Genomic DNA, 27,820 nt, shown 5'->3' with positions numbered 1-27,820 from the left:
CAAGAGTTCCTCCTGAGGCAGTATAGCTAAGAGTGATCCCATACTCAAGACTGAGCCTAAAAGTTCTATGTAGCCTATGATTAAAGTATTCCTGAGAGATAAAGAGTTTAAGCAAAGGAGAAGAGATGCACCCATTGGATTTAAATCCCAGCTCCTTCTATAATTTAACATTGTCTTTCAGTCACTGAACAGGGACTCACTTATGTATTATTTTCACTAACATTGTTCAATACCCCAGGCTTGCATGAATGTCATAAGACCAGACCTGAAGAAGAGATCGGTATAGCTTGAAAGCTTGTCTCCCTCAGCAACAAAAGTTGGTCCAGTAAAAGATATCACCTTACCCCCTTTGTCTCTCAGATATCCTGCCCACACTGCTACAACAACACTGCATAAGACCTCTCTGTCATGTAGTGAAACTGTGGTAAGCATTGCACAATTGGCCAGGGTGGGCTGTGGTTTGCTCAGTTCCTTAAATGGGTATTGAGAAGATACTGACTGATGACCTATACCAAATTTGCAAGTTCCAACTGCAAAACCAATTGTTGACATGATCGCAATTAACCACAAAGAGTGGCAGATGGCCGCATCAGCCAATTTAGCATAATCATGGTATTTTTCACAAGTGCTTTCTGCCACTCAGAGCATGGGTTTCAGAAGAATGTTTTGCATATGTTTTGCTGGTTGTTGTGACTCGTTTGCTGACATTTAAATGTTGTGAACTTTAAAAAAAGTCTGTTTAGAAAATACTTATCAACTCATTCCCTTCAGCCAATGAACATTCAGTTGGAATAACAATGGCCTGATTCTCCACTGGGTGCAGTCATTTACATCTGCGCCAAAGGAGGGTAAATCAAAAGTATTTTGCACTTGTGCTGTAACTGACAAAGAGCAGGGCAATGGAAAATCATGTTCCTTGAATTCCTGGTATTTAGCCCCCCAAATTATGCCCCCTTTTGTAATATTGAAACATTAGGGCCTAAGACCTAGATGTGGGAAGTAAGTTACTCGCCTGAGCTGCTGACATTGCTACTCCCCAATCTGGGCTCTGACAACTTCTCAGGTGAGTAAGTGCAGCTACACTTGCTTTGCAGCAGGGGGAGATCATTTTGTGATTGTTTGCCATTTTGCACCTGAGTAGGAGGGCCAGGTTCAAGTAAATAAGGCCACCCACTCCCAAATCTTGATCTCAGTTCTACAACTGACTTTATGCAGGCAGACCCAGCCACCCAGGCAGAACCTCAGTGAAGTCAATGGGGCTCTGGGCAGATACAGAGTTCTTCCTAAACTGAGCAAGCTTGTTGGGGTTCTACTTTCCACACACACTCACTCTCCCTTCTACATGAGAGTCCAAGGTTACGGTGCATAGAGAGTGGAGTTATATCTGCAACAATGGGTTTGCACCCGTGATGGTTCTAAATATAGACTAAATGTAAACTTTCCCCACCATGCAATGTAATGCAGGATCAAGCGCCTTTTATTCGCTAAGTTGAGCTCTCATATGCTTCAAGTGCCCAGTGGATGCTGACAGAACATAAGTTGGGCCCATTTTCTTTTCTCTTTGTTTCCAAAATCTATATTCTTTTAATTGTCAGTGTTCTTTTAGCTTTTACAAATGATATTTCTATTAGGATTTCAGTGCAACATACATCTTGATTTAAAATGAAAGAGGATTCTACGAGATGAAATGATGTCTCTAAAGACAGTATGTGTCTCTCCCCTTCCCAGTTTTTGTCCATGGAAATTATGGAATTTGCAAGATTATTTTAATGTCTATTAGAGTTATTCATGTATCAGTAACATTTTTGAATATTGCTTTTTTGCAGGTGCTGGAGAATCAGGAAAGAGCACTATTGTGAAACAAATGAAGTAGGTACATGAATATTAATTTCAGTTATAAAATTTGAATATTTGCAGTATTTATAGCAACTGTCTTAGCTAACAGTAATTTTATTTACAAATAAAATGCAAAAAAAAAAAATTAAAATCAACTTCCAATTCCAACATACAAAGCTAAATACAAAATGATCGGAGATATATAGCTGATTTTCTAATCAAATATATTTGGCAAATCTTGCACTGATCCAACTACTACTGAAGTCAAACAGTCTTTCCATTAGCTTCCACAGGAATTGCATCAAGCCATGAGTAAGGCTGTGTGTCTGTCATGGAGGTCATAGAAGTCACGGATTCTGTGACTTTCCATGACCTCTGTGATTTCTGCAACAGCTGCTGCTGGGGCAGTCCCAGGCCACCACATCCCCCCAAGCCCAGCAGCAGCAGTAATTTGGGTGTGGGAGGGGGATCAGGGCTGGGGGTTGTTGTGCAGGGCAGTGTTTACCTCGTGGGGGTGCTCCCTAGAAGCGGCCAGCATGTCCCTGCAGTTCCTAGACGGAGAGGCCAGGGGGCTCTGCATGCTGCCCCTGCCTGCAGGCACTGCCCACGCAGCTCCCATTGGCTGCATTTCCCAGCCAATGGGTGCTGCGGAGCCAGAGTTAGTGGCAGGGGCGGCATGCAAAGCCCCCCTGACTTTCCCTCCCCCTCGGACCTGCACAGACATGCCGGCTGCTTCCAGGGAGCTATGCGGAGCCAGGTAGGGAGCCTGCCAGTCCTGCCAACCCCTCGCCCACCAGCAACAGTGGAGGTCCTTGGGCATGTGTCACTGCTCACCCACCCTCCAGCACCAGCGGCGGTCCCAGGCTGCCCCACCCAGCAACTGCGGTGCCCCCCAGGGCCAACCCCCAGCACCCATGGTGCCCCCCCGGCCAAGTTTTATTTAAGAGCATATAGTACAAGACATGGACAGGTCACAGGCTGTGAATTTTTGTTTTATTGCCCATGACCTGTCCATGACTTTTACTAAATATACCTGTGACTAAAACATAGCCTTAGCCATGAGTATTAGATCAAGGAGTATAACTGAACTCATAAATCTATGCTTTGCTTCTCAGAGTGTTGATCACTGTTGATCGTCACAGAATTACTCTAATTCCTGTCTATAGCCAACTCCCTAGTAAAGGCAAAGATTGTGTCTGACCCTTGTGCCCTGTGCAGCGTGGGAGATGCAAGCAAACCCCATTGCACATTTTGCACCAAGTCTAGGGACAAGTGCAGGGAGTGATGTCTTTGTGCACCCACGGATGCAAACCTTTCCAAAGGGCAAGGGAAGAAGTTGGGATGATGGCCCTACCCCACTTGCAGGCATCCATGGTCCCAGCTGGGCATGCTGGGAAGTGCAGGTGGGATCATCCAAAGGGTAATATCCCTTCACACACACTCATTGGGGATTTTGATTGTGCCATTACCCCAGATAAACCTAGTGCAGTAACTGTTCACTCAACAAGGGCCTGGTCCCGCTTCCATTGAAGTCAATGACAGTTTTTCCATTGGTTTCAAAGGGAGTTGGACTAGGCACTTCATCGTGGACTATTTTTTATATTTATAGCTAGGCTGTTCACATTCCTTTACATGTACCTAAGCCAGCCAGTTTTTGTAAAGGTAGCTAAAGAAGTAGTTTAAAGAGGTAACTCAACTGTGCCAAGCCAGTGGCAACATAGCTCCTACTTAAATGTGCAGCCCATGTCCTCCTTTACATTTGCAATCTCATAAAATCGTATTGTTTAATCAGGGCTTATTTTTCCAGGTGAATTTGTGAATTATTGCCTAAAATTGCTTTTTATAGTTATCTGAAAAATACAGAGAGTAATCACAAAATTCCAGAGCCATAACCATTGTAATTATTTGAGCATGCTGCCACATTACTGGTATCAATCTGTTCAAATGTAAACATCTTTAAGGAGAGCATTTTTAATAGAGGGAACACTTTATCTCTTATTTACATTTTTCTGGTTATTTGACATTCTTATTGACCCATTTAAAGAGTAATTTGGACAATGTTGGGCACAGGGATAAATGCCATAATGGCATTTTTTTTTACTTTTTTTCCCTTTGGTTTTGCAGCAGGACAATTTTAATAACATCACCATAGCTTTCACCAAATGTTTTTGCCAACTTTTCTGTTTCACGTAAGATCATGTATTTTTTATTTCCTTCATTGTAAGTCTGATTGAGCAGCACATCCGTACTCTGCAAAGTGCTTTAAAATGTACGTAACTCCCACTGAAGTTGTGCTAAAGTGTTTTGCTGAATAGGGCTAAACTTAAGCTTGTTCTACTGAATTGGGAACTGTGAGAAATCTGATGGCTAATTTTACCTGATGGCATTAGAGGTAAACCTGAAAGGCTCTATGTCATTTTTAAAGCCCCATGTCTATAAGATTTAGAGCTGGTGGACAATGGGTTTTTTTTCCATAGAAAATTATTACAAAAATTGTTTTCATTTTTGTTAACAAATTCCATGGAAAAATTGACTTTTTGGTGAAATATCAAAACCAAAATATGTTGGCCAAAACCTGAAATATTTCAATATTCAATGGTTTGATTGTCAGGTGTTTGTTTTTTCAAAAAAATGTCAAAATTCTCCATGGAGGCAGACACTGTTTCCAAAAAAATTGTTTTGTTGAAAACTTTCCTGTCAGAAAACAGTTTTGACAGAAAATTTTTGACTAGCCCTAATACTACTAATCTGATTTTTAATGAATACATTACAATACTATACTTTCTATTATTCATCATGACAGAGATATCTGTAGACCTGATCCAAACCCCACTGAAGTCTGAATTATTCCACTGACTTCTGTATGCTTTTTGTAACATCCTCTGAGACATAAAGGAGACTCACAGTCTTAGCAGAGAAAAAGCTAATTTTCCGTTAGGATTAAGGAAGATAATTCTTCAGCTGTTAAAACTGTTCTTATCCTTCTGAGAATTTACAAGGTGATATTACTGGTTTTAAATTTTCTCTAAAGAAGGCTATGCTTTGAGCGTGCATTTGAAAATGTTTCCTTGCTTGTTAAAGTCATACATAGAGAGAATAGGGGACTGCTACTGACTAACTATGCCTCGAGGTGGGTAGCATGGATGCTGCCAGAGGACGTGAATATAAATATAAAAGCCTCAAGAGAAAACAAGTATTTTTCTTTTTGTAATTACAGAAGCTAGTGCTATTTTGAGGCCCTCTATTTTCTTTCTTTCTTTGTTGTTCAAATGCTTTTAAGGATAATAACAATATTTAAAATGACTGTTTGAGAAGTATAAGTGCATTTGCCTGTCTTCCCTTCAGATGTTCACAACCCCCCACCCTTCAAAACAGACAGTAAAAATGTGTTCTTTTAATCCCACAACTTCCACACAGACCTTACTGCACGCACTGCTAAGGGGCATGCAGAGTAAAACGGCCAACCTTAGGCTTTGAATGTACTGTAGTTTGTAGTTTCCTTATATTTCATGCCATTGTAGGTACTAAAGTACCTGATTTTTATAGATGGAGGGCTATAAAGGTCTCCGCACAAGTTCCAAAATATCTTGAAAACATATTGGAAATCATTTTTTCTGTAACAAATCGGATATACAGAAAGTGCGATGGAATGGTACAATGTGAAGGTTTTTTTGATATTCATTTGGACGACTTTCTCATGACCTGGTTTGCCACTCATGACCAACATGGACATTCTAAACTCACCCCAATAAGTACTCCATGGGACTCCATACCCACCATGTACCCTGTACATGGCTCATATGTTACATTCAACTGGCATTCATTTTGTCTTTGATTTTGAACATTTCTAGAGGTTTCTCATTCTGGGGCCAAAGCCCACTGAAATCAATGGGAGTCTCTGAAGCCTTCCACTGTCTTAGAAGGGCTTTGAAACAGAGCCAATATATATTCATTTTGAGAATGTCACTCAAATCACTAGGCACTTCCAGAATGGAAGGTAGGCTTTAAGCTATTTTGGAACTGTTTTAGAGAGAGGTTTTTGGTACCCCACTGTATGCAAAGTTGTATCTTTGCCTTTTCTCGTGTGATTCAGGTCAGAGATATTATAGGATTCATAGACATTCCATTCTAGCCTACTCTCAACTCAACCTCCTCATATACGACTTCGTCCTTGGGGTTGAGTCCGCTGTCCACAGTCCCCAACCCCACTGAAGTATCCATGGAGCTCTTGGTGGTAAAGGTGAGGTCACTGAAGAGGATGGCAACCAGCTCCTTATAGAAGCATCAAGCTTTCGGTGCAGCACCAAAGCAACAGTTTCACTCCCTTGCCTTCTGATATGCCTACCTCAGCTCCTTTATCTTTGCATGGCACTGCTACGTGTCCCATTTGTAGCCCTTCTCAAGTATGCCATGAGAAATCTGACCATAGGTATAAAAGTCCCTACAGCTCGAGTGCAGCTGGGACTGCACAGCATCCTCTCCCCACAGTACCAGCAGATCCAACAACTCAGGTGTGCTCCAAACAGGAGAGCATTTGCTGCGTGGAGCCGCCATTGTCATCTGGAAAGATGTGATGTAAGCTGTCCATGCCGAGCAAACAGGAAGTGGCATTTCAAAAATTCCCAGGTCTTTAAAGGAGGAGGGGTGGATTCCCGTGTATCTGGGTGCAGGGCAGCAGAGTACTAACTGCTGACCAGAGCGGTCATGAAGGGCATTGTGGGAGACCTCCTGGAGACCATTTACAGCAGGGGTAGGCAACCTATGGCACGGGTGCCGAAGGCAGCACACGAGTTGATTTTCAGTGGCACTCACACTGCCCGGGTCCTGGCAACCAGTCCGGGGGACTCTGCATTTTAATTTAATTTTAAATGAAGCTTCTTAAACATTTAAAAAAACCTTATTTACTTTACATACAACAGTAGTTTAGTTGTATATTATAGACGTATAGAAAGAGACCTTCTAAAAACGTTAAATGTATTACCGGCACGTGAAACCTTAAATTACAGTGAATAAATGAAGACTCATCACACCACTTTTGAAAGGTTGCTGACCCCTGATTTATAGCAACATAACCAAGTGACGTGTCTACACTGACTCTTCATAGATATAACTTTGCGGCAAAAAGCTCCTTGCTTCTCGTCGAGGTAGTTTTATTATGTCGGCAAATCAGGAAAGTTTTGTCGGCAGAAGGAGCATTGTGGTGTGTACACCTCTACTGTTTTGTCAACAAAAGTGTGTAGTGTAAACAAGGCCCTAGTGTAGGCTTGTCCCTTGCAAGAAAAGTCTCTCTGTACACTTCTGTTCATTCAGAGCTGCGTTGTCACGGCCCTTATTCTGCTGGGCAGGGAGTCCTACTTCGCCCTGCTTGGAGGGTAACTCTGGATACAGGGCAACAGCAGGAGTAGCTCACTTGGTACCCTTTCTTCACCTTTGAGTAAGTGGGCAGGGAGTGGGAGTAGCCTTGGCGCTCTGCCCTGTATTTCCAGCCAAACACCTGGCTGGATGCACAGCAGGGAGTAAGCTGCACCCTAAAATGGGGGGAAGTAACTTATTCCCCTCCAGAGCCAGTGAGGAATCATGTCAGAAGGCTTGTCTTCATGTACCGTGCTATAGCGGCGCAGCTGCACCGCTGTAGCACTTAAGTGCAGACGCGACTATGCCAAGGGGAGAACTTCTCCTGTTGGTGTAGTTAATCCACCTCCCTGAGAGACGGTACCTATGTCAACAGGAGAACCTCTCCCATCAGCATAGCGCCATCTACACAGCACGGTTAGGTCGGTATAATTATGTCTCTCAGGGGGGTGGATTTTTCACACCTCTGAGCGACATAGTTATACCAGTATAGGTCTGTTGTGTAGACCTGGCGTGAGTAACAATTTGTTCTCTGGGCTGCTTCTGGAGCAGTGCAATTAGGCACCACCCCTAACTCGGACAGATCATGAAGTTCCCATCTATCCCTCAGTGTTAGATCTTCCATTCACCCTTACTGTCCATCTGGCTGTGGAATAAGAGAGCTGCCATCCCAGTCCTTTTGCTCCCTTTAGCCCGAGGACTGTTCCCTGCTAGTGCCCTACTATATTAGCAAAAACAACAAGAAGTTCTTGTGGCACTTTAGAGACTAACAAATTTATTTGGGCATAAGCTTTTGTGGGCTAGAACCCACTTCATCAGCTGCATGGAGTGAAAAATACAGACGTAGGCATATATATACACATAGTACATGAAAAGATGGGAGTTGCCTTACCAAGTGGGGGGTCAGTCTAACGAGACAATTCAATTAACAGTAGAATACCAAGGGATGAAATATCACTTTTGTAGTGGTAATGAGGGTGGCCCATTTCAAAGTTGACAAGAAGGTGTGAGTAACAGTAGGGGGAATTAGTATGGTAAAATTAGTAATGACCTATCCACTCCCAGTCGTTATTCAGGCCTAATTTGATGGTGTCCAGTTTGCAAATTAATTCCAGTTCTGCAGTTTCAAGTTGGAGTCTGTTTTTGACATTTTTTTGTTGAAGAATTGCCACTTTTAAGTCTGTTATTGAGTGACCAGGGAAGTTGAAGTGTTCTCCTACTGGTTTTTTAATGTTATAATTCTTGATGTCAGATTTGTGTCCATTTATTCTTGTACGTAGAGATTGTCCAGTTTGGCCAATGTACATGGCAGAGGGGCATTGCTGGCACACGATGGCATATATCACATTGGTAGATGTGCAGGTGCCCCGGATGGTACGTGGGCAGAGATGTGTTGAAATAGTGGTCTCGGATCTACCCACCTCTTCACCAGCCTGAAGAGTTGGCTGACTACAGAGACTCACATTTGGCTTCACATTTCCTGATTTACAAATGGTTCTACTAAAGCAAGCTACCTTACGTTCTTCTTAGTATTCGAACAGAATTCAAAAACACTTGTTATCCCGTTCTTCTTGAACCTTTACTTGAAAGTTGTCTGAGATCTGTTTTTCTGTTTTTCAGGATCATCCATAAAGATGGCTTCTCAAATCAGGAATGCATGGAGTTCAGATCTGTTATTTACAGTAACATATTGCAATCCATCCTGGCTATCGTGAAGGCGATGTCCACTTTAGGGATTGATTATAAAAACCCTGCCAGTAGAGTGAGTATGACATCTGTGCCTTTGAAACAGGCATACAAATACGAACTTTTGTATCAAGATAATGGATGCCTATGGGATAGCAAAAGAGCTCAGCCTTTGTTTTACTATAGTGGACACATTTATTCTGCTTGAATTTTATTTGTGTCACAGTGTCCTTAAGCATCTGAATTGTAACATTTAACATTGAACTGAACTTTTTTTTTTGAAGGCTGACCCATGAGATTGGAGATCTAAACTTTTGAGCAAAATGTTATTCAATTTATACAAACGTTGACCAGAATCCAAACTGGTAACTCATCCCCTCGCCACTAAAGAGAGAGAGAATCCCTTTGTGTTTAACAGCTACTTTTGCACTGTTGTTGGGAAGTGCAATGAATATTTCCCTTTTATGGACAAATCTGGGGGCTCAGTTTGGGGGCTGAAAGGTCACTGAGCCATGGGGAGAGTAGTACAGAGTTACACTGCCCGCTTGTGCTTCCCAGAGCTCCCACATTGTGCAGAAGCAGCACACCTACCACTGGATCTGTAAGGGGTGCAGCGTCTCCTCCCCTATGTGGCTGCTCAGTTCTGCTGCTAGTGCACAGAGGAAGACATGACCTAATCTCCATCCCTCACTTCCCTCTCCATCCCCATTAGGGTGGCTGGTGGCAGTAGTGGTGCTGGTACTTTCCAGTCCCTGAGTACAGATCAAAGTAACAAAACAAAACAACTTTCAAAAATTAAAAAGAGAATAGGCAATTTGTTCCAATGGTTAGAACACAAGACTTGGACTTAGGACACCTTGATCTCATTCAGTCAAAGGCTTGCTGCATCTTACTCTAGGTAAATGCCAACACTATCAAAACTGTGTGCCCAAAAGTAAGTTTCTACATCCTTACTTAGGCACCTAACTTAGTAGCCTGGTGTTGAACAGCTAGAACACACATTCAAATTAATAGGAGTTTGGAGTATTCGGCAGATGTGAAAATCAAACAACTCATTTAGGTGCTTGCATTAGGCACCCACCTTTGAAATGTTTGCCTTATTATTTTAGCTTCATACATGTGCATGGTGCTTTGCAAAAAAATATTAGAAGACTAGATACTTGCCCTGAGGGACTCTCAAAATAGTTAAGATAGATCACACAAAAGAAGGAAAAATTCACTTCTGCACTGATGGTGTGAATGAGGCCTACACATCACCAATCTCCTAGAACTGGAAGCGACCTTGAAAGGTAATTGAGTCCAGCCCCCTGCCTTTGCTAGCAGGACCAATTTTTGCCCCAGATCCCTAAGTGGCTTCCTCAAGGATTGAACTTACAACCCTGGGTTTAGCAGGCCAATGCTCAAACCACTGAGCTATTCCTCCCCCCACCCCCAAAAAATGGTTCTGTCTACACTGCACACACAAAAAAAAAGACACATGGCAGCGCGTCACAGAGCCTGGGTCAACTGAACCAGGCTCCCGGGGCTCCCACTATGGGGATAAAAATAGCAGTACAGATGTTCAAGCTGGAGCCCAGGCTCTGGGGCCCACCTCTTTGCCAGGTTTCAAGAGCCTGGACTCCAGCCTGAGCCCAAATGTCTATTGTTGTCATTGTTGTCCCCAGAGCGTGAGTCTCGCGAGCCGAAGTCATTTGATCTGGGCTCTGAGACCCGCTGCCATGGGTCTTTTTTTTTTTTTTTTTGGCAATATAGACATACCCACATTAAAAAAGACTAATGTGGGACTACAGTGATGCACAGCCTTATGCTTGTCCTCTGCACAGGGATGAATTTTTCCTTTAGTGAAGATACAAAACAATGGGTAAGGAAGAAAAACAGGGGAGTGGCTAAACAATCAAAAATGGAAAAACAATTTCACCAAAAATATTCAAAATTTTGAATCTGTTTCTGTTTTGCAGACTTCAAAACTGAACTTTCATTAAAAAAAATCAAAATAAAATTTTAATAAAGTTTTGGATTTTCTGACTTTGGAATTTTAGTTTTTCGCTCTCCCACTCTTCTCTTCCTGTTTTCACCACCGAATGTAATAAAATGAATGTTTTTGTTTTATTTTGTTTCTCATTTTTTTTCATTATAACTTGTCAAAATTTGTCCAACTTTTGGAAAAGTTCCAGTGTCAAAATTCCAGTGTTTCAATTTTGCAAGTCTGTTACTTTTCCAAAGCTGAGTAAGTTTTGAAAAATTACAGAGTGAAGAAAAGAAAAAGGAAAAGTGGGAACAAAAACCAAGTCTTTCTATTGTATTCGGTGGCAAAAAGGAAAATGGGGCATAAAGAAGGAAAAACAAAAGTCAGAAATTTAAAAAAATCTGTCTCTTTTTGAAAATCAAAACAAAAAATTCATTTTGAAATTAAACGAAATAAAAATGTCTTACATTTCTAAATTTCCCATTTGAAAGATTGAAATTTAGAATTGAAAATGAAATTTTCTAGGGGGGGGGACAATCATTTATGAAGAAACCATAATTTTTGGTTGAAATTTTTCAAACAACTATGAGGCTATTTGGTTGCAGTCATTTCAATTGTCTTATTATATTACTTAGCTTGATGAGAAATGATGGTAAGGGATTATTTTCTATAATTATCCACTGAGATGACAGTATATCAAGTGATCCTTATATATCATCAAGCTCTTTATTTAAACTCTGCTTCTAAGCCATTAGGTATTGAAAAAATATATATTTTCCTCATAGTACATTGCCTGCAGTCTTTTCTTGATTAATTACAACAGGACACACACAACTATGAATAATATATTTAAAACTGCCACTCTTTTCTTTTTCAATTACAGGTTCTTTCCCTAAAGTCCACATCAGAAGGGAAATGCATTCATTAGCTTGATTCACTTAGCAGCTGGGGGCACGGGGGAGAGTTGTAGTGCCCTAAAGCTAACAAAACCCGTGTAATTTTTTTTTTCCAATTACATTAAAAATATTCTTAAGAAATATTTAAGTCTTAAATCTCACTAACACTTTAGTTCAGACGACATGTCTCTGATACTACATAAAAAAATCTTTCTTGCCATGTCGATCTGCTGTGAATAGCTCTACTGTATTAGGATGGAATTGACCTGTGGTACAGAAAGCCAGAGGATGTTCTCCTAAGTCCTGTTTTGGACCTGCACCAGAAAGTGGTGTGATAAGATGTGAGGCCATGCAGGTGTGTGTATGTGCTCCCTGCCCCATACACACACAGAAAAGTTCCACAGATCAACATAATAACAATAACAAAAAACCCACTACAAGAATGAGAAATTCCTAAACCACTATGATTCATTATAAAATAAGTATGTTTCAGAAAGAGATCAAGGACCACAATATGTTTGAACTCTACTTACTGAAATTTCCCTTTAGGAAGATGAAAGACAACTGTACACTATGGCAAATTCTCTAGAGGATGGATCCATGACTCCTGAATTGTCTGAAATCATAAAGCGACTGTGGAGTGACCCTGGAATCCAGGCCTGCTTTGAAAGGGCAGCAGAATATCAGCTCAACGACTCAGCAGTTTAGTAAGTGACAAGAATTATACCTTAAGAGCGTTTAGCTTTTACAATGATGTGCTCTCAAAAAAGACCTAAAATTAGATAGTCTTTACCAGAGCCTTTAAAGGGTAGTTTCTACTAGACATTCATTTATTATTGCCGTCACAGAAATATAGGAAATATAGCCTAAATATTGGGAGAAAGGCAGGGATGCATCAGATGTGGTGGGTGAAAATGAATGCCTGGTAACTTGAAAAAAACCCAAGCCAATTTTTGATTTGCCTATGATGCATTAGTCACATTTAAACAAAGAAAACAAGTAATGATAAAAGGATATTTCATTCTTTGAAATTGGGTTAATAAAATAGTTGAAATATTCTTAGACTTTTGTAAGGTATTTGATTTAGTACTACACAACAGTCAGACTAAAGAATTAGTACTATACAATATCAATCACATGGATTAAGAACGCCTAACTGACAGATTTCAAAGTAGTTATCAATGGGAAATCATCATTGAAAGGGAGTGTTTTCTAGTGGGGTTTCCCTGAGGTTGGTACTAGGTTATTAGGTTCACAACATTCAATCAGAGAAATTGTATAAAAAAATATTCTTTCTGGAAGGTGGCAGTTGCAACGTGACACTAATTTATTTCTTAAAATCCAGAACCATAACACAAAGAACCAAAAACAGTGAGAAAGTAGAGAGACAGAACTCATCCCACCTTGCTTTAGGTTGGCTCTTGGAGACTGACTCTGAAAGACCCAGGTCATCCACTTCCCTTCAAACTCCTTGCAAACTTAAAGTGATAGCTTGTAATTTTAACACAATGTTCAATACACCACACAGGCTTGATGCTAGTCAAGATTTTCATCAATGATCAGGAAGTAAGAAGAAAATCATTGATAAAAATGTGTGGATGACACAAGATTGGTAGAGTGGTAAATGATGAAGAGATAATAGATACTTCTAAAATACCACTAGATACCGATATGCATCTTTAGGTGTGTAAATATCTTTGAAAAATCAGACCTTCAGACCATGATCCTGCACCATTAAAGTGCAAGTGAGTTTTCCCATTAAAGCCTACTGGAGCTAACTAGCCATTCTAAAATTGCACTTAAATTACTTTTAAAACTACTTAGATTGTAAGTGCTTTGGAGTAGGGACCATCTTTTTGTTCTGTGTTTTGTTCAGGGCCTAGCACGATGGGAACCTAATCCATAACTGTGGCCCCTAGATGCTATTGTAATACAAATAATACATAATGAAAGCCACTTCCTCAGATGGTGTAATTCAGTATAGCTCCACTGATTTCTATGGAGAGAGTCCAATTTACACCTGCTGAGGATCTGGCCCCAAGAGTTTCATTGACTGATCTTTGAACTTTTTTGTTAGGTGAGTAAGTTTGGACACTCTCCTTCTTTCTGGTGTTTTTATTGTTTGTTTGTGTTTCTTAAACTTCTTGAACTCTGGAGGCCATCTGTATTTTTAGGGTATCATAATTTAGAAATTCCTTGTCCAAATCAGTTCAAATTTGGCTGAAAATTTTTACCTTGGAGTCAGACACAATTTATCCAAATTTAACGTCAGTGTAACGGGGGAAAAAAACTAGGGTTATCATAGAAATTCAGTTGCAGCCTGAACTATGGAATGACAGATCTAGCACTTAAAGCCTCTGACTTGTTTAGGCCCTTGACTGTTTTTGTGTTTAAGAAGACCCAAGGTGCGTGTATATTGACTAGCATATACACTTGTGCTTTACTACTTTTATACATAGTGAGGACTGCCGTGGCTCCTGACTCCCACAAACTGACCTCTGGCTAGAGTAACTGCTAGGCCACGTGCTCAGAGAACAGGAATTTAGACCCAACGAACAAGAATTAGATGACAATTTTAAAACAATAGGTTGGCCATTTCTGCTGGACATACATAACAGGCTGTCATTGAAATGCTCAGATGAGCTGAAGTACTCTTCCTTCTGTGAGGTCTATTCGGTTTACAATATGAAAATCCCATTTGTTTACTAACCTGCAGGGACTGGGAAATCCCAGCACTTGCACTTTTTAAATTTGCAGGTATGTTAAACAGTGCCAGATTAGGATGGTGAGCTGCGGCGTTTGCTTTTGTAGTTCTGATTAGCTGAACTGTACATAGGCACATCCCATGCTGGATGGACCTTGTGTGAGAGATGAAAAAAGCACAAAGCCTAAGAAACATCAGAGAGACGGCCATTCCGGTTACATTCCTTGTTTGCCTTGATAAACAAATCACTGCAAAAGTGCCAGCTCACAGACATCCTAGAGGTCTGAAGATGCTGACACCATTGTTAGATCACATATCAAAACTGATATATTTTGCCTTTACCTTTTGTCGCTATTTGGACATCAGGTGTAAGAGTCAATATACTTATAAGCCAAAAAAAGTTCTTGCCTTCCTTTTTGTTGCTGGTTCATAACTCTCTTTATGTTAGCTTTTAACCTCTTAATGGAGGGAATCTTTACATGTTAGGGAGTTGGGTTACTGATGAGCCATTTCTAAACCTTTACTTGAAGTTAAAAGGGATAGGAGAAGGGTGAGCTTCAGGATGATCAATACACTCAAGACTCATGAGATCTGGTTCAATCCCTGGCTCTGCCACAGACTTCCTGTGTTATTCCAGGCAAGGCATTTAAATTTATGTGCCTCAGTTTACCCCGTGGTAGAATGGGGATGGTACTCCCATGTAATGGGGTGTTGTGAGGATATTAACAAAATGGGCCCCCAACTTGGGTTAAGCCTCCCTGTGCTACTATAATATCCATGTGAATTAACAATAGTAATTAATAATAAAGAAGACACACATTCCTGGACCTTCAACTTGTAAATTCATGCATTTGCAGGGAAATGAACCTTAGTTGTGAATTCTTCTGAAACATAAAGTTCACTCATTATGACATTATTCCATTTAGAAGAGGGAAGATATTATAGCATTGTCTGATGCTCAGTTTCCTGGCAGATCTCCTTCTATCAGAGGGATTTTGTCATGATGGCAACTTCTACTTCAAGGGAAGGCAACCTGCGGCACGTGAGCTGATTTTCAGTGGTACTCACGCTGCCCGGGTCTTGGCCACCGGTCCAGGGGTCTCTGCATTTTAATTTAATTTTAAATAAAGCTTCTTAAACATTTTAAAAATCTTATTTACCTTACATACAACAATAGTTTAGTTATATATTATAGACTTACAGAAAGAGACCTTCTAAAAACGTTAACATGTATTACTGGCACGCAAAACCTTAAATCAGAGTGCTAAATGAAGACTCGGCACACCACTTCTGAAATGTTGCCGACCCCTGATTGAACTAAGTTAACTAGACAACCTACCTTTCTGACCTGTGCTTTCTTAGCATTCTGGAGGAAGATTAAAGATGTGCTGGAGCTGAAGTTTTCCAGCAGATGTTGAATGCATGGGACTAAATTCTTTTCTTCTTTATCAGGGCAGATCCCTATTGAAATCTGAGATACCACTCTGTATGTGAGAATAGAATGGGTCCAAATAAACGCTTTGACACAAGTGTAACTCTGACTTCAGTGGAGTTTCTCCCAGTTTACAGGTGTGGAAGAGAGAAAGAGAAGCAAACACAGGCCCATTTATATTGGGGGAAAAAAACACTGTTTTATTGGTATCAGAAATCCCCTTTGATTCACGGATTACTAAACTCTGTTAAATTTCTTTAGCTATCTCAATGATCTGGAGAGGCTGACAGCTCCTGGATATGTTCCCAATGACCAAGATGTTCTGCGCTCAAGAGTGAAAACAACTGGAATTATTGAGACTCAGTTTTCCTTCAAAGATATGAACTTCAGGTACAAAACCCTCTGATGCTTTTTGGTGGGTTTGTCACATTTCAAGCTCTTTGTAAAAAGTTGAAAAAATAATTACAAAAGCCTGATTCCTCTGGATGCTACTTATCCAAAAAGGCCGGTATGTTAATAACTCAGTTATGGTATCTTTGAACCCTTTATTACTTATTTGATAGTTCATAACAAACAAGCAAAATACTGTGTTGTAAACTTACCAAGTTTAAGTTCATAATGAAATGCTTTTTAAGAGATCCCTGAGGAATTTGAATTAGGGTTTAATCTTGCAGTCCATACACAGGCAAAACTCCCACAGTCTTCCTGTCTGAGTACGGATTGCAGCAGCAGACCTAAAAGGGCATCTTTACATTTGCAAACGTCTAAGAATAGGTTTCATGCTGTGCCACCTGCATGGTGCCTTGTGATTCCTGTGAAATTTGGTTACCTAAATGATTTTAGCAGCATGCAAACATTTTACTATTACGGATTTGCATCTACTTTCTTCTTTTTTTTTTTAAACAGCAAGAAGAACTATGATTTGAATTGGAATTGAAAATTATTAGTGTGGGTCAAAAATTGGAATTTCTATCTGGTGTGAAATTCCAATACTTCAACATTTGTTTTCATCCTGAATCAGGAAGAAGAAAAATAAATCAAAATGTCATCAATTTTCTTGGAACAAAAGTTCTGAAAAATATTGATCAAAACTAAATGGTCCAACATTTTGAAATCTTTGATGTTTCATTTCAGTTTGTTGAACCAAATCACAATATTTAGTTTCAGCTTTGTTCAATATCTAACTGCTACCTCCACAACTCCCCCGCTACCTCCTAGTTTGGGTGCCTCATTCCCCTCAATGGGCTGGACTCCATCTCCCACCACTGTCATGGGATTCTCATGATGCACTGTGACAGTTCAACTGGACAGGGAAAGGGGAAACTGCAGGGCACCATTAGAGATGTAGTCCAGCCAGGGAGCCCAGCTCATAAGGGAGAATGGGGGCATGAGTCACCTCAACCAGAACTCTTGCGAGTAATTTAGGCAAATGCAGATTAATGTCAAATGGTCCCAAAACAAAACTGTTTCAATGTGACAGACTAATATGTTTCAATTTGAGTTGACTCCACTTGGATTTTATCACTGAGAAAAAAATTTAAAAAAATTTCCTCAGAAAATTTTGATTTTGAAGAAACTGCATTTTTCATTGAATAAACATTGATGAAAAATTAATGACCAGCTGTCATAATTATGCCTTATGCTTGAAAATTGGCTATGTCTGCTTCCAACTAAGGTCTTTTCCAGACACAGAGTAAAACATCCCCCTGTCAACACACCTATACTTCCAACTAAACAAATTTTGAAAAGGTTCATATTAAAAATATACAAGTACCTCATAGCTCAGCTCGATGATCAAAGGCTCCTAAGTGACTAAATCCCTTTCAAACATTAGATTTTTGACTCCTAAATCAGTTAGGCATTGCAATGATGAGCGCAGCAATACCTAAATACCTTTAAAACTCAGAGCCTTAATTGCTACTGCTAGGTCAACCAAGGTTGGATTCCCTTTACTCCTATGCTTTCTATTGATCGATCTGCCAGCTCGCCACATGCACAAGAATTAAACAAAGAAAATGATAATGGATTTGCGTTGTTTTTTTTTTTTTTTTAAGGTTAGGGAGGCTCCCTGCCTGTGTCTATTACTAAGGGCCGCCTCCCCCATTCATTTCAATGGGAAATTTAACGTCCACTCCTGCACCGAGCTCTGGGTGGATGGGTTCCTTTACCTTTGCGGAGCCCTAGTGACTTAACTGGAGCTCTGCATGAATGCATGGGGCCAGCCACACATAGCTCCTTGGAGAAGTAGGGCTTTGGTTTGTACTGGATCCCCAATACACATTTGGAAGAAAAAATGCAGGCCTGCTTGGCTTCCCCAAGGGGGAAGGAGAATAGTGCCCACCCAAGGCTTGAGCCAGCTACATATTTTACAATATCCATCCATCTCTAGTTACTTTGTGTACTTTGGAGGTGCGAGTGTGTCTTCAGTTATCTACTGTTACACACCGTATGCATGTTATTTTTTCTGCCCAGAATGTTTGACGTGGGTGGACAGCGATCAGAGAGAAAGAAGTGGATTCACTGCTTTGAAGGAGTTACTTGCATCATATTTTGTGCTGCACTCAGTGCCTATGACATGGTCCTGGTGGAAGATAAAAATGTGGTGAGTCAGAAGGAAAAAAAAAATTTCTTGTGAGTTGTGAAGATTTAATGTGTTCTCTGATGGCACATTAGAAACCTTCCCTTCCCTGTTTGCCAGAAGCTGGGAATGGGCGACAGGGGATGGATCACTTGATGATTACCTGTTCTGTTCATTCCCTCTGGGGCACCTGGCATTGGCCACTGTCTGAAGACAGGATACTGGGCTAGATGGACTTTTGGTCTGACCCAGTATAACCATTCTTATGTTCCCTTTCCTAATACCCTCCTTTTAACGGTTAACACACTATACTGGTATATTGATAGAAGAGCACATCAGAGTACAAGTAACACAAGGTGATGGACTCTGTCAGCTTCTAATCGGCACCTTTTGCATTTTAACAGAACAGAATGCATGAAAGCCTTCACCTGTTCAACAGTATCTGTAACCACAAGTACTTTGCTACCACCTCCATTGTGCTGTTTCTAAATAAAAAGGACCTCTTCCAAGAAAAAATAACAAAAGTTCAGCTCAGTGTCTGCTTTCCAGAATATGATGGTAAGGTGTAGGTTTCAAGATGAAAAATACATTAAAATAATCAGCATCGGCAAAGTTGCCAAGAGCTATCAGAAGGTTATTAGGGCAAAAGGGCATTATGTTATCATTCTGTGTGGATGCTATACTAATACACATCCAACCAAATTCAGAACCAACATAAGCAGGTGCAACACCATTGAAGTCAATGGAGTTTCACTTACTTACACCAGGCCTGAATCTGGCCCCTTTTTTCTGCATTACGTAAAGATATAGTGTAAAATGTGTGAATGCTGGTGCTTTTAGGAGGTTATAATTTCTATGGATATAGAAAAAAGCTGTTACAGGCTGGAGCAGCAGAACATGTTAAGTCAAGTTACAATCCACCATAAGAAAAACAGTGCCATGCTCCAGACTGTTATCCTAATGTGTACATTAAGGCCCAATTTTTCAAAAGTGACTAGTAATTTTGAGTGCCCAACTTGGAATATCTTTCACAGGGGCCTGATTTTCAGAATATGGGTTCTCCTGCACTTTCTGAAATTCAGGCCCCTTAAAGGTGTCTCAAGTTGGCTACCCAAAATTCCTACTCAGTTTTGAGGCCATATGGTTAAACAATATGAGCCAGATTCAGTGGAGCTATGCTGATACTGGCTTAGGATCTGGCCTTGCATAAACATGACTGAGGTCCACCATTGTCTTCAGGCAGCAATCAGCAAAAGTTTTCTCCTCCACATTCTGCCCTTGGCTTAAGGTTCCCCTGAACCTCCTTCCAGGATCCTTCTTTCCGTTAGGGAAGCACAAATACAATGCAGGAAAATTACGTAAAGAAACAAATATTGAATCCTTAGACCTATTTGGCTGTCTTGCTTTTTCTGGATCTTTTTCCTATTTCTTCTTCTCACCTGCCTTTTCATTTCTATTTTCAACTCTTTTTTTCCTTTCCATTTTTGTCCTGCTATTTTCTCCTCATTTCTTCCTCTGTTTCTCACACTTACTGCTCTCCTCCTTTTGACAAGCCCCAAACCAGACCAATTATTTACATGAAAAAATATGAATTTTGGTGCTTAACTTAATTTCAGAATTTTCAGGCCTGGGTGCCTCAAGTTATCTTCCTGACAGAATTGTTTGTTATCAGCTGCTATGAAGCCTTTGATGAAAAATGTTTGTCATCTGCTGTTGTCTCCCACTAGGACTAAACACATTTGAAGATGCAGGAAATTACATCAAGAAGCAGTTCCTAGACTTGAATTTAAAGAAAGAAGACAAGGAGATATATTCTCATATGACCTGCGCCACAGACACCCAGAACATCAAGTTTGTTTTCAATGCAGTAACAGACATCATAATCAAAGAAAACCTGAAAGACTGTGGCCTCTTTTAACCATTTGCTCCCTCAGCTCCATCCTCTCTATCTTCCTCTACCTCTCTCTTCTCACCACTCTTTATCCTGCATGTTGGTTGTGGTGGAAAGAGAAAGTGCTGTCAGCTGGGCTTTGGTTAGATATAACTTTATACCTTGGATGTAGTTTGCATTGTAGAACAAAGACCCCTGTAAGGAGTGTCATGAGATTATATGATCCTGATGTTGAGAGAGTCTGTGCTCCCATACCTCTTATTGGAATCAGTAGGAGTTTCCTGCTAAAATCAATATGAGTTAAAGTTGATCAGCATTTCTCAAGATAAGGCCCTGTATTCTTCAATGATGGGGGGAAAGTGGTGGAAAGTGAAAGACAATATGCAAGAAGGGTTGTGTGGGGTTTTTTTAAGGTTTAAGAAAACCTTAATATTTAAAAACATATCTCTGAATGTTATCCAGTCATTTCAGTTCAGTTTTCTTGTGTTTTCATGTTACATTGATGGTTCAAAATTATGTTGCATTAATACAACAATTTTTATGCAAATATAGAATAACATGCCCCGATGGCATTTTAGATTGTTGTATTTAGTTGGCTTATGGCGCAGCAATGCAAATCAGATTTCTCAATATTATTATATGTGTCAAAGTTTACGGAATATATATGTAGAAATACATACATAATTCATACAAGAGCTATATACTGAATTTTAAAAAAATGTAATATTGGAAGCATGAGGCATCCAATTTTGGGAAAAATCATTGATATGTGGTAGAGCAGAATTAGAGATATACCTTACAGTATATCCCTTAAGGATAAACTGCAAATCTTTCTTTGTAGCTGCTAAGACATGAGTTTAAGGTTCTGAAACCAGTTATCTCTGGTCATAGCGTGATAGCTGCCATCTTGGATGACTGAAAGATCTATATATGTGCAGAAAGTTAAGGGGTATAGAGAACATATAAACAAACATATGAAGGGGCAAACGCCAAAGAGGGAGAGGATTGAAATGTAGGATTAGTGGAATAAAATTAAGAAAGGAAAATTTTAGTCCTAGTTTCAGGAAAATCCTTTTGACAGTAACACCCATTAGACCTCGTATAGTCTCTCACTTGGGTCTTTTAAAGCTAAACTGAATAGAACACTAGAAAATGGAGTGTAGTGGACAGTCCTGCATTACACAAGATGACCAAATACAGTAGGGTCTGCCATTCCTAATATCTGTGTTTCTATTAACTTCTGAATTGCAGTCCTTTCATTGACTTTCATTATTTGTGTATTCAGTAATGTGTATTCAATGCCAGCACCTTGGGATGACTTTAAATCAACAAATCATGTTTAAAATGAACCCTGTCAAGAGTGGCAGCATCAAAATTAATTTCTGAATGCCTTTTTTAAACCCTTGCTTATAATTGAAAAACACATGCGTTATTTATTATATCGTTCACACCACTTCAAGCAAGAGCATGAGCAAATGAATGGACCTTATACTGTGCCCTGAAGTTCAACAAATGTAAATTGCACACTGTGGGGTTTTATGCTGCATCCTATGAAGCATCTGGTGTTGACCACTCTCAGAGACAGGATTCTAGGCTTCAAGACCCATCGCTCTGATGCAGAATGGCAATTTCTTTGTTCTTAAACTTGAGATCTTGGAAGCCAACAACAGGAATGAGCTCCAGCATTGCGGGCCCAACACCAAAACTATTCTAATGCTCCCAAAAGTGCAAATATAATGACTTTTAAGAGAACTTCTGATCTCAGCTGTCAGAAAGGCATTATCTATTGTACCCAGAACCAAGACTATGCCTGTAAAATGACCAGTTTTTCCCTCAGGAATATTTGCATGCAAAACCTGATCTTTTCACAAATATTTGCAAACTTTGTCAGAAGCAAATCTCTCACCGAATACAGCCCTTCACTGCAAAATGATCTAATTTTGCCAACTAAGGAAATTCATCAACTTGCTTAAAATCACCACAAGAAGAAATTTACTATGGGCCCAGTTCTGTGAGGTACTGAGAGCCATCCACTCTCTTTGAAGTCACCATTCACAGCAAAGAGAGATTGAAAGTGTTGAGAACACTTTCAGGCCTAGAGATTATGCATCTATCTCTGAATACTGATTTATTTAGGAATAGAGAACAGATTATTAAAAATGAACTAATTCCTGATTTCTCAATTGCTTTTTTTTCTTTTAAAAAACCCATAATTAATATAATTGATTACTTTGTAATACATAACACTTCTTGAATCTGCACACAGAACCAGCAAACATGAGTAATAGCCATATCAGATGGTACCTACCAAAATTTACAGTGTCACATCATGGATCTGACATCTACCGGTAGAACTGTTGAGTTTTTGTTTTTTCCCCAGAAATCCTGATTAAAACAAAGTGCACCTAAAATTCTAAGTTAGAACAGCAGCAATTATATCAGCAAAGCAAGGAAAACCCCCAGGGATCCCTTTCAGATTGTCTCAAGCCTCAATGAAACAAATGATCATTAAACATTTTCATAATCCACTTGAGATAGTAGGATTTTTGGGGAAAGCAATTCTGTACATTCATTTCATTTTGCAGTGTAACAGGGCAGCAGGATTATTTAAAGAAAAAACACTAAATCTCCATGTACTTTATTTGGATTTGATGCTGAACTGATTGATTTGCCTCTAAATCGCTCCCAAATAGTGAGCAAACGGTAGTCTCTCTCTGGTACTGTGTATAGGAGTCTACAACCACATGGGGGCGTGTTGACACCATTTTTCGCCTTTTAAAATATATGGCAAAACTTCATGGATAAACTTCAGTATCAGTTCTGTGCTGCTACCAGTGTCTGTAATGGAACACTAAATAAAAATGGATTAGACATAATTCCTTCTAGACACACAGTTCAAGCTCCCAGTCCAATAATATACAATGCCATTCAAGCAATACCATAATATAATTTATATATTTTGTATGCACATACATGCACACGGTGGCTAAACATTGCTGATTAGATACTCTCCCAAATTACTGTGCATGAGAATGGATACAATTGTAATAGAGATTATATTCAGCATTAAATCCTCCATCAAGATTCTGTTATCTTCAAGAAATCATTCCAGTCTGCCTTCAGTAAGTTATTATACAAGGGACTGATCTTGCTCACACTGACTTCAAGGGGAAAAAAGAAAACCTTATACTTTAATGACACCACTTACATCATATACAGATCCTTTCATCCATGGATCTCAAAGCACTTTACAAATAAAAACATTATGTCTTGTTGGGTGACAAAGGAGATCCATGCCAATTTAGACTTGTAGCCTTTATTTTTTGGGGTTTTAGAGTAGCAGCCATGTTAGTCTGTATCTGCAAAAAGAACAGGAGTACTTGTGGCACCTTAGAGACTAACAAATTTATTTAAGCATAAGCTTTCGTGGGCTACAGCATCCGAAGAAGTGGGCTGTAGCCCACGAAAGCTTATGCTCAAATAAATTTGTTAGTCTCTAAGGTGACTGTTATTTTGTATGTTTTAAGACAAAACTGCTATACCACCTATAAGTTACACATGCATGGAAAAACAGATAAGCCAATAAAAGAAACTGATCAAGTTACCTCTCTTGGGAACAGGGCAACTTTTTCCAAGTTTTTGGTCTCAGCTATGTTCTTCCCCTATGTTTTATCCACTTTCCTATTGTCAATGACCTATCTTTTCTCTTCTGTTCTACGCAGACTGAGTTACCTCATCTGCGTACATATCCCTTCTAAACTCCTGGATAAACATTTTATGCATAAATCATAATAACTAACCTAAGTAATGCATTTTGTTTAACTTACTAAAACTTACTTTTTATCTATTTACTTTTATTCGCCACTGTTAATCCTACTGGCTCCCTCAAGTTGCTAGAAGTGGTCTATTTTTGTGGCCTTGGGTTTTTGCTGGTCAGTTTGTCTTGGGGAGCACCTGAAGTTAACACTTCCCTCAGAGAATCATAGAATATCAGGGTTGGGAGGGACCTCAGGAGGCATCTAGTCCAACCCCCTACTCAAAGCAGGACCTAATCCCCAACTAAATCATCCCAGCCAGGGCTTTGTCAAGTCTGACCTTAAAAACCTCTAAGGAAGGAGATTCCACCACCTCCCTAGGTAATCCATTCCAGTGCTTCCCCACCCTCCTCGTGAAAAAGCTTTTCCTAATATCCAACCTAAACCTTCCCCACTGCAACTTGAGACCATTAGTCCTTGTTCTAGTCATCTAGTACCACTGAGAATAGTCTATATTCATCCTCTTTGGAACCTCCTTTCAGGTAGTTGAAAGCAGCTATCAAACCCACCCCCCTCACTCTTCTCTTCTGCAGACTAAGTAATCCCAGTTCCCTCAGCCTCTCATCATAAATCATGCGCTCCAGCCCCCTAATAATTTTTGTTGCCCTCTGCTGGACTCTTTCCAATTTTTCCACATCCTTCTTGCTGTGTGCAGCCCAAAACTAGACACATTACTCCAGATGAGGCCTCACCAATGCCAAATAGAGGGGAATGATCATGTCCCTCACCCAGTCGCCATGAGTTTTCAAAGATAATGGCCAATAGCTCTGCAATCACATCTGCCAACTCCTTTAGCATCCTTGGACACAGTGCATCCAGCCCCATGGACATGTGCTCGTCCAGCTTTTCTAAATAGTCCTGAACCACTTCTTTCTCCACAGAGGGCTGGTCACCTCCTCCCCATGCTGTGCTGCCCAGTGCAGTAGTATGAGAGCTGACCTTGTTGGTGAAGACAGAGGCAAAAAAAGGCTTTTTCCACATCCTCTGTTACTACATTGCCTCCCCCATTCAGTAAGGGTCCCACACTTTCCGTCACCACCTTCTTGTTGCTAATATACCTGTAGAAGTCCTTATTACTTTTAACATCCCTTGCTAGCTGCAACTCCAAGTGTGATTTGGCCTTCCTGATTTCACTCCTGCATGCCTGAGCAATATCTTTACACTCCTCCCTGGTCATTTGTCCAATCTTCCACTTCTAAAAAGCTTCTTTTTTGAGTTTAAGATCAGCAAGGATTTCACTGTTAAGCCAAGCTGGTGGCCTGCCGTATTTACTATTTTTTCTACACATCAGGATGGTTTGTTCCTGCAACCTCAATAAGGATTCTTTAAAATACAGCCAGCTTTCCTGGACTCCTTTCCCCCTCATGTTATTCTCCCAGGGGATCCTACCCATCAGTTCTATGAGGGAGTCAAGGTCTGCTTTTCTGAAGTCCTCATGACACTCTGCTTCATCCTGCTATTTACACAGACCAGACACACAGACCAGATTTCATGGTTTACACAACCCTGAAGCTGTTTCAGCAAAGTTCTGGAATGCTGTATCAGTTGAGAGGCATACATAAGAAAAACTTCCTTTCTATATTATATATATATATATATATATATATATACACACACACACACACACACACCATCATTTCTTTTCATTACACACTATTTTGCAAAACTGCGCACAGACAGATGAAGTGACTAGGTCAAGGTCAAAGAGCAGGCCTGTGGCAAAGCTGAGGATAGAAGCCAGGTCTACTGATTGGCAGGCTCGTGTCCTAGTCATTAAATCATGCTACTGCTGTTACCCAGTAGTAGCAAGACCTGTTTACCATTGAAATTCAGACCAAAAAAAAAAAAAGATTATTTTGCTGATTAGTTTGCTCCTTACAGAGTATTCATTTGTATTTGAAAATCAACAAGCTGAAAGAATCTAAAGAAAATAAGTGGTAATAGTCACTAGCTCTAACATATATATTCCTTCACATCACCCTCTCCCTTTGCCCTCCTCACAACTAAATGGGAGAGTAAATCAGGATTGCACTTTTGCTTAGTTTATTATTACTGCTATTATTGGACAGACACAAGGTGGATGAGGTAATATATTTTATTGGACCAACTTCTATGGTTAAAGGGATGAGCTTTCGAGTCACACAGCTTTAAAGAATAGCTCTGTGTAGTCAAAAGCTTGTCTCTGTCACCCACAGAAGTTGATCCAATGAAAAAGATTATGTCACTCACCTTGTTTCTCTCGTATCCTGGGACCCAGACCGCTACAACAGCACTGCAAACGTTATTAGATGGAGAGGGGTTATTTTTTACACCCACCTGTAGTATGAGTTTGCTTTTCAATCATGTTTGTGTCACAAGTACAGTGAAATAATAGAACTGCAAAACAAAAGGAATAAAAAAGAAAGTGCTATTTTACTCTACCAGGATAGACATAGCCTCTCATTGTACCTTTCAGATGAAATACAATACACAGTGATTTCTTGTTTGTGTTCACATATTTACAAACCAGAGGTTAGGATTTTCAAATGCACCCAGGAATGTGGCAATTTTACCATTGGGAGCATTCAATGGAAGTAGCGATAGGTCAAGACTAAGCACTCGTTGTCTCCTCTAGTAGGGTTTCAGCAGGTGTAGGAGACTCACTATCCATAGTGAACCTCTGCTGAAGCAGCGCTTGAAGCGGGCACCACCCTTGTGATCTTATAAAAGCTGCTGTGATGTTGAACGGGCACCCATATGACCCACCCCGCCTTGTTTGTAAGTCAGTGTCCAAGGTTTTGAAATCTTTTGAGTCAGAAATGTACATTTACATCACTTTTACTTGCTGAATGAAACTGGAAATCCAAGTCAAAGTCTTTGTAAAGACTTACTGAGACCATGCATTGGACAGTTTGCATTTTGTGCTGTTTTTATATCAGTGTATGAAGTAAATAAAGTTGATGTACTGTATGCTGCATCCCTTTGCTAAATTATGGATATGAAGATGCAGTGCTGTACATTAACCTTCAAGCTAGATAAGAGGGGTTTTTATAGTCTTTTACCAAAGAGACTAAAGAAACAGTGGCTAAGACTGTACTTTTTATGTCTGACACTGATTAAAAGTATCTTTAACCATATGATTAAAAATAATGATATACAAACTTGACTGCTTTTGTCTTTTAGGAAACAAAGGTACATGTGAAATTTCTATGCACATGATTTTGTGACCACTGAACAGTGGTAAGGGACCATTTAATGACACAAATAATATATTTATTCATTGATTTTTATTTTACTTAGGTTTCTCCTAGCCCTTATCCTTTCATTTCTCCAATCTTTTGGGGTTTTTTTACTTCCCTCATCTTCCTCCCCTCCCATTCACATCAACTGTCCTCCCACATCAGAATGCCAGGATCGGCCCCCTTCTGGTCCTACCAAGCAATCACTATAGAAGAACAGTCTAGCAATCCATCTTATCTCTGACACTTGCCAGTTGAAAGATGCTTCTGAGAAAGAAGTAATCTGCTCTGTGATGCACATAATTATGCAGTACTGTATCTCACAGGATGGAATATTTCCTGCTAAATAACCTGCCACCACAGTGCACAAAGGCTCCACTTCAGGGAAACACTTGTGCATGTGTTTAAGCATGTGAGCAATCCCACTGTAATCAGTGGAACTACAT

General features: G+C 40.0%; 1 protein-coding gene across 3 annotated transcripts; it reads left to right on the top strand.

The window, feature by feature from the left end:
• The first annotated feature begins 975 nt into the window (after positions 1 to 975).
• Positions 976 to 22,597, top strand: LOC120395895 (guanine nucleotide-binding protein G(t) subunit alpha-3). Of its 3 annotated transcripts, XM_039520703.1 has the most exons (9): positions 1,218 to 1,538; positions 1,632 to 1,705; positions 1,827 to 1,869; positions 8,809 to 8,950; positions 12,286 to 12,443; positions 16,134 to 16,262; positions 18,345 to 18,474; positions 18,855 to 19,008; positions 20,178 to 22,596. In XM_039520703.1, the coding sequence occupies exons 3-9, from the start codon at positions 1,865 to 1,867 to the stop codon at positions 20,366 to 20,368; spliced, it is 909 nt and encodes a 302-aa protein (XP_039376637.1). In that variant the 5' UTR covers positions 1,218 to 1,538; positions 1,632 to 1,705; positions 1,827 to 1,864; the 3' UTR covers positions 20,369 to 22,596. The 3 variants fall into 3 exon arrangements, with proteins under 3 accessions (XP_039376635.1, XP_039376637.1, XP_039376636.1); XM_039520701.1 differs by lacking the exons at positions 1,218 to 1,538; positions 1,632 to 1,705 and adding an exon at positions 976 to 1,063 and having other exon boundaries at positions 20,178 to 22,597; XM_039520702.1 differs by having other exon boundaries at positions 1,218 to 1,705.
• The last annotated feature ends 5,223 nt before the right edge of the window (positions 22,598 to 27,820 follow it).

Source organism: Mauremys reevesii, linkage group 1 (genome assembly GCF_016161935.1).
Source record: "Mauremys reevesii isolate NIE-2019 linkage group 1, ASM1616193v1, whole genome shotgun sequence".
Taxonomy (NCBI): domain Eukaryota; kingdom Metazoa; phylum Chordata; order Testudines; family Geoemydidae; genus Mauremys; species Mauremys reevesii.
This window is presented reverse-complemented; position numbering and strand designations above follow the sequence as displayed.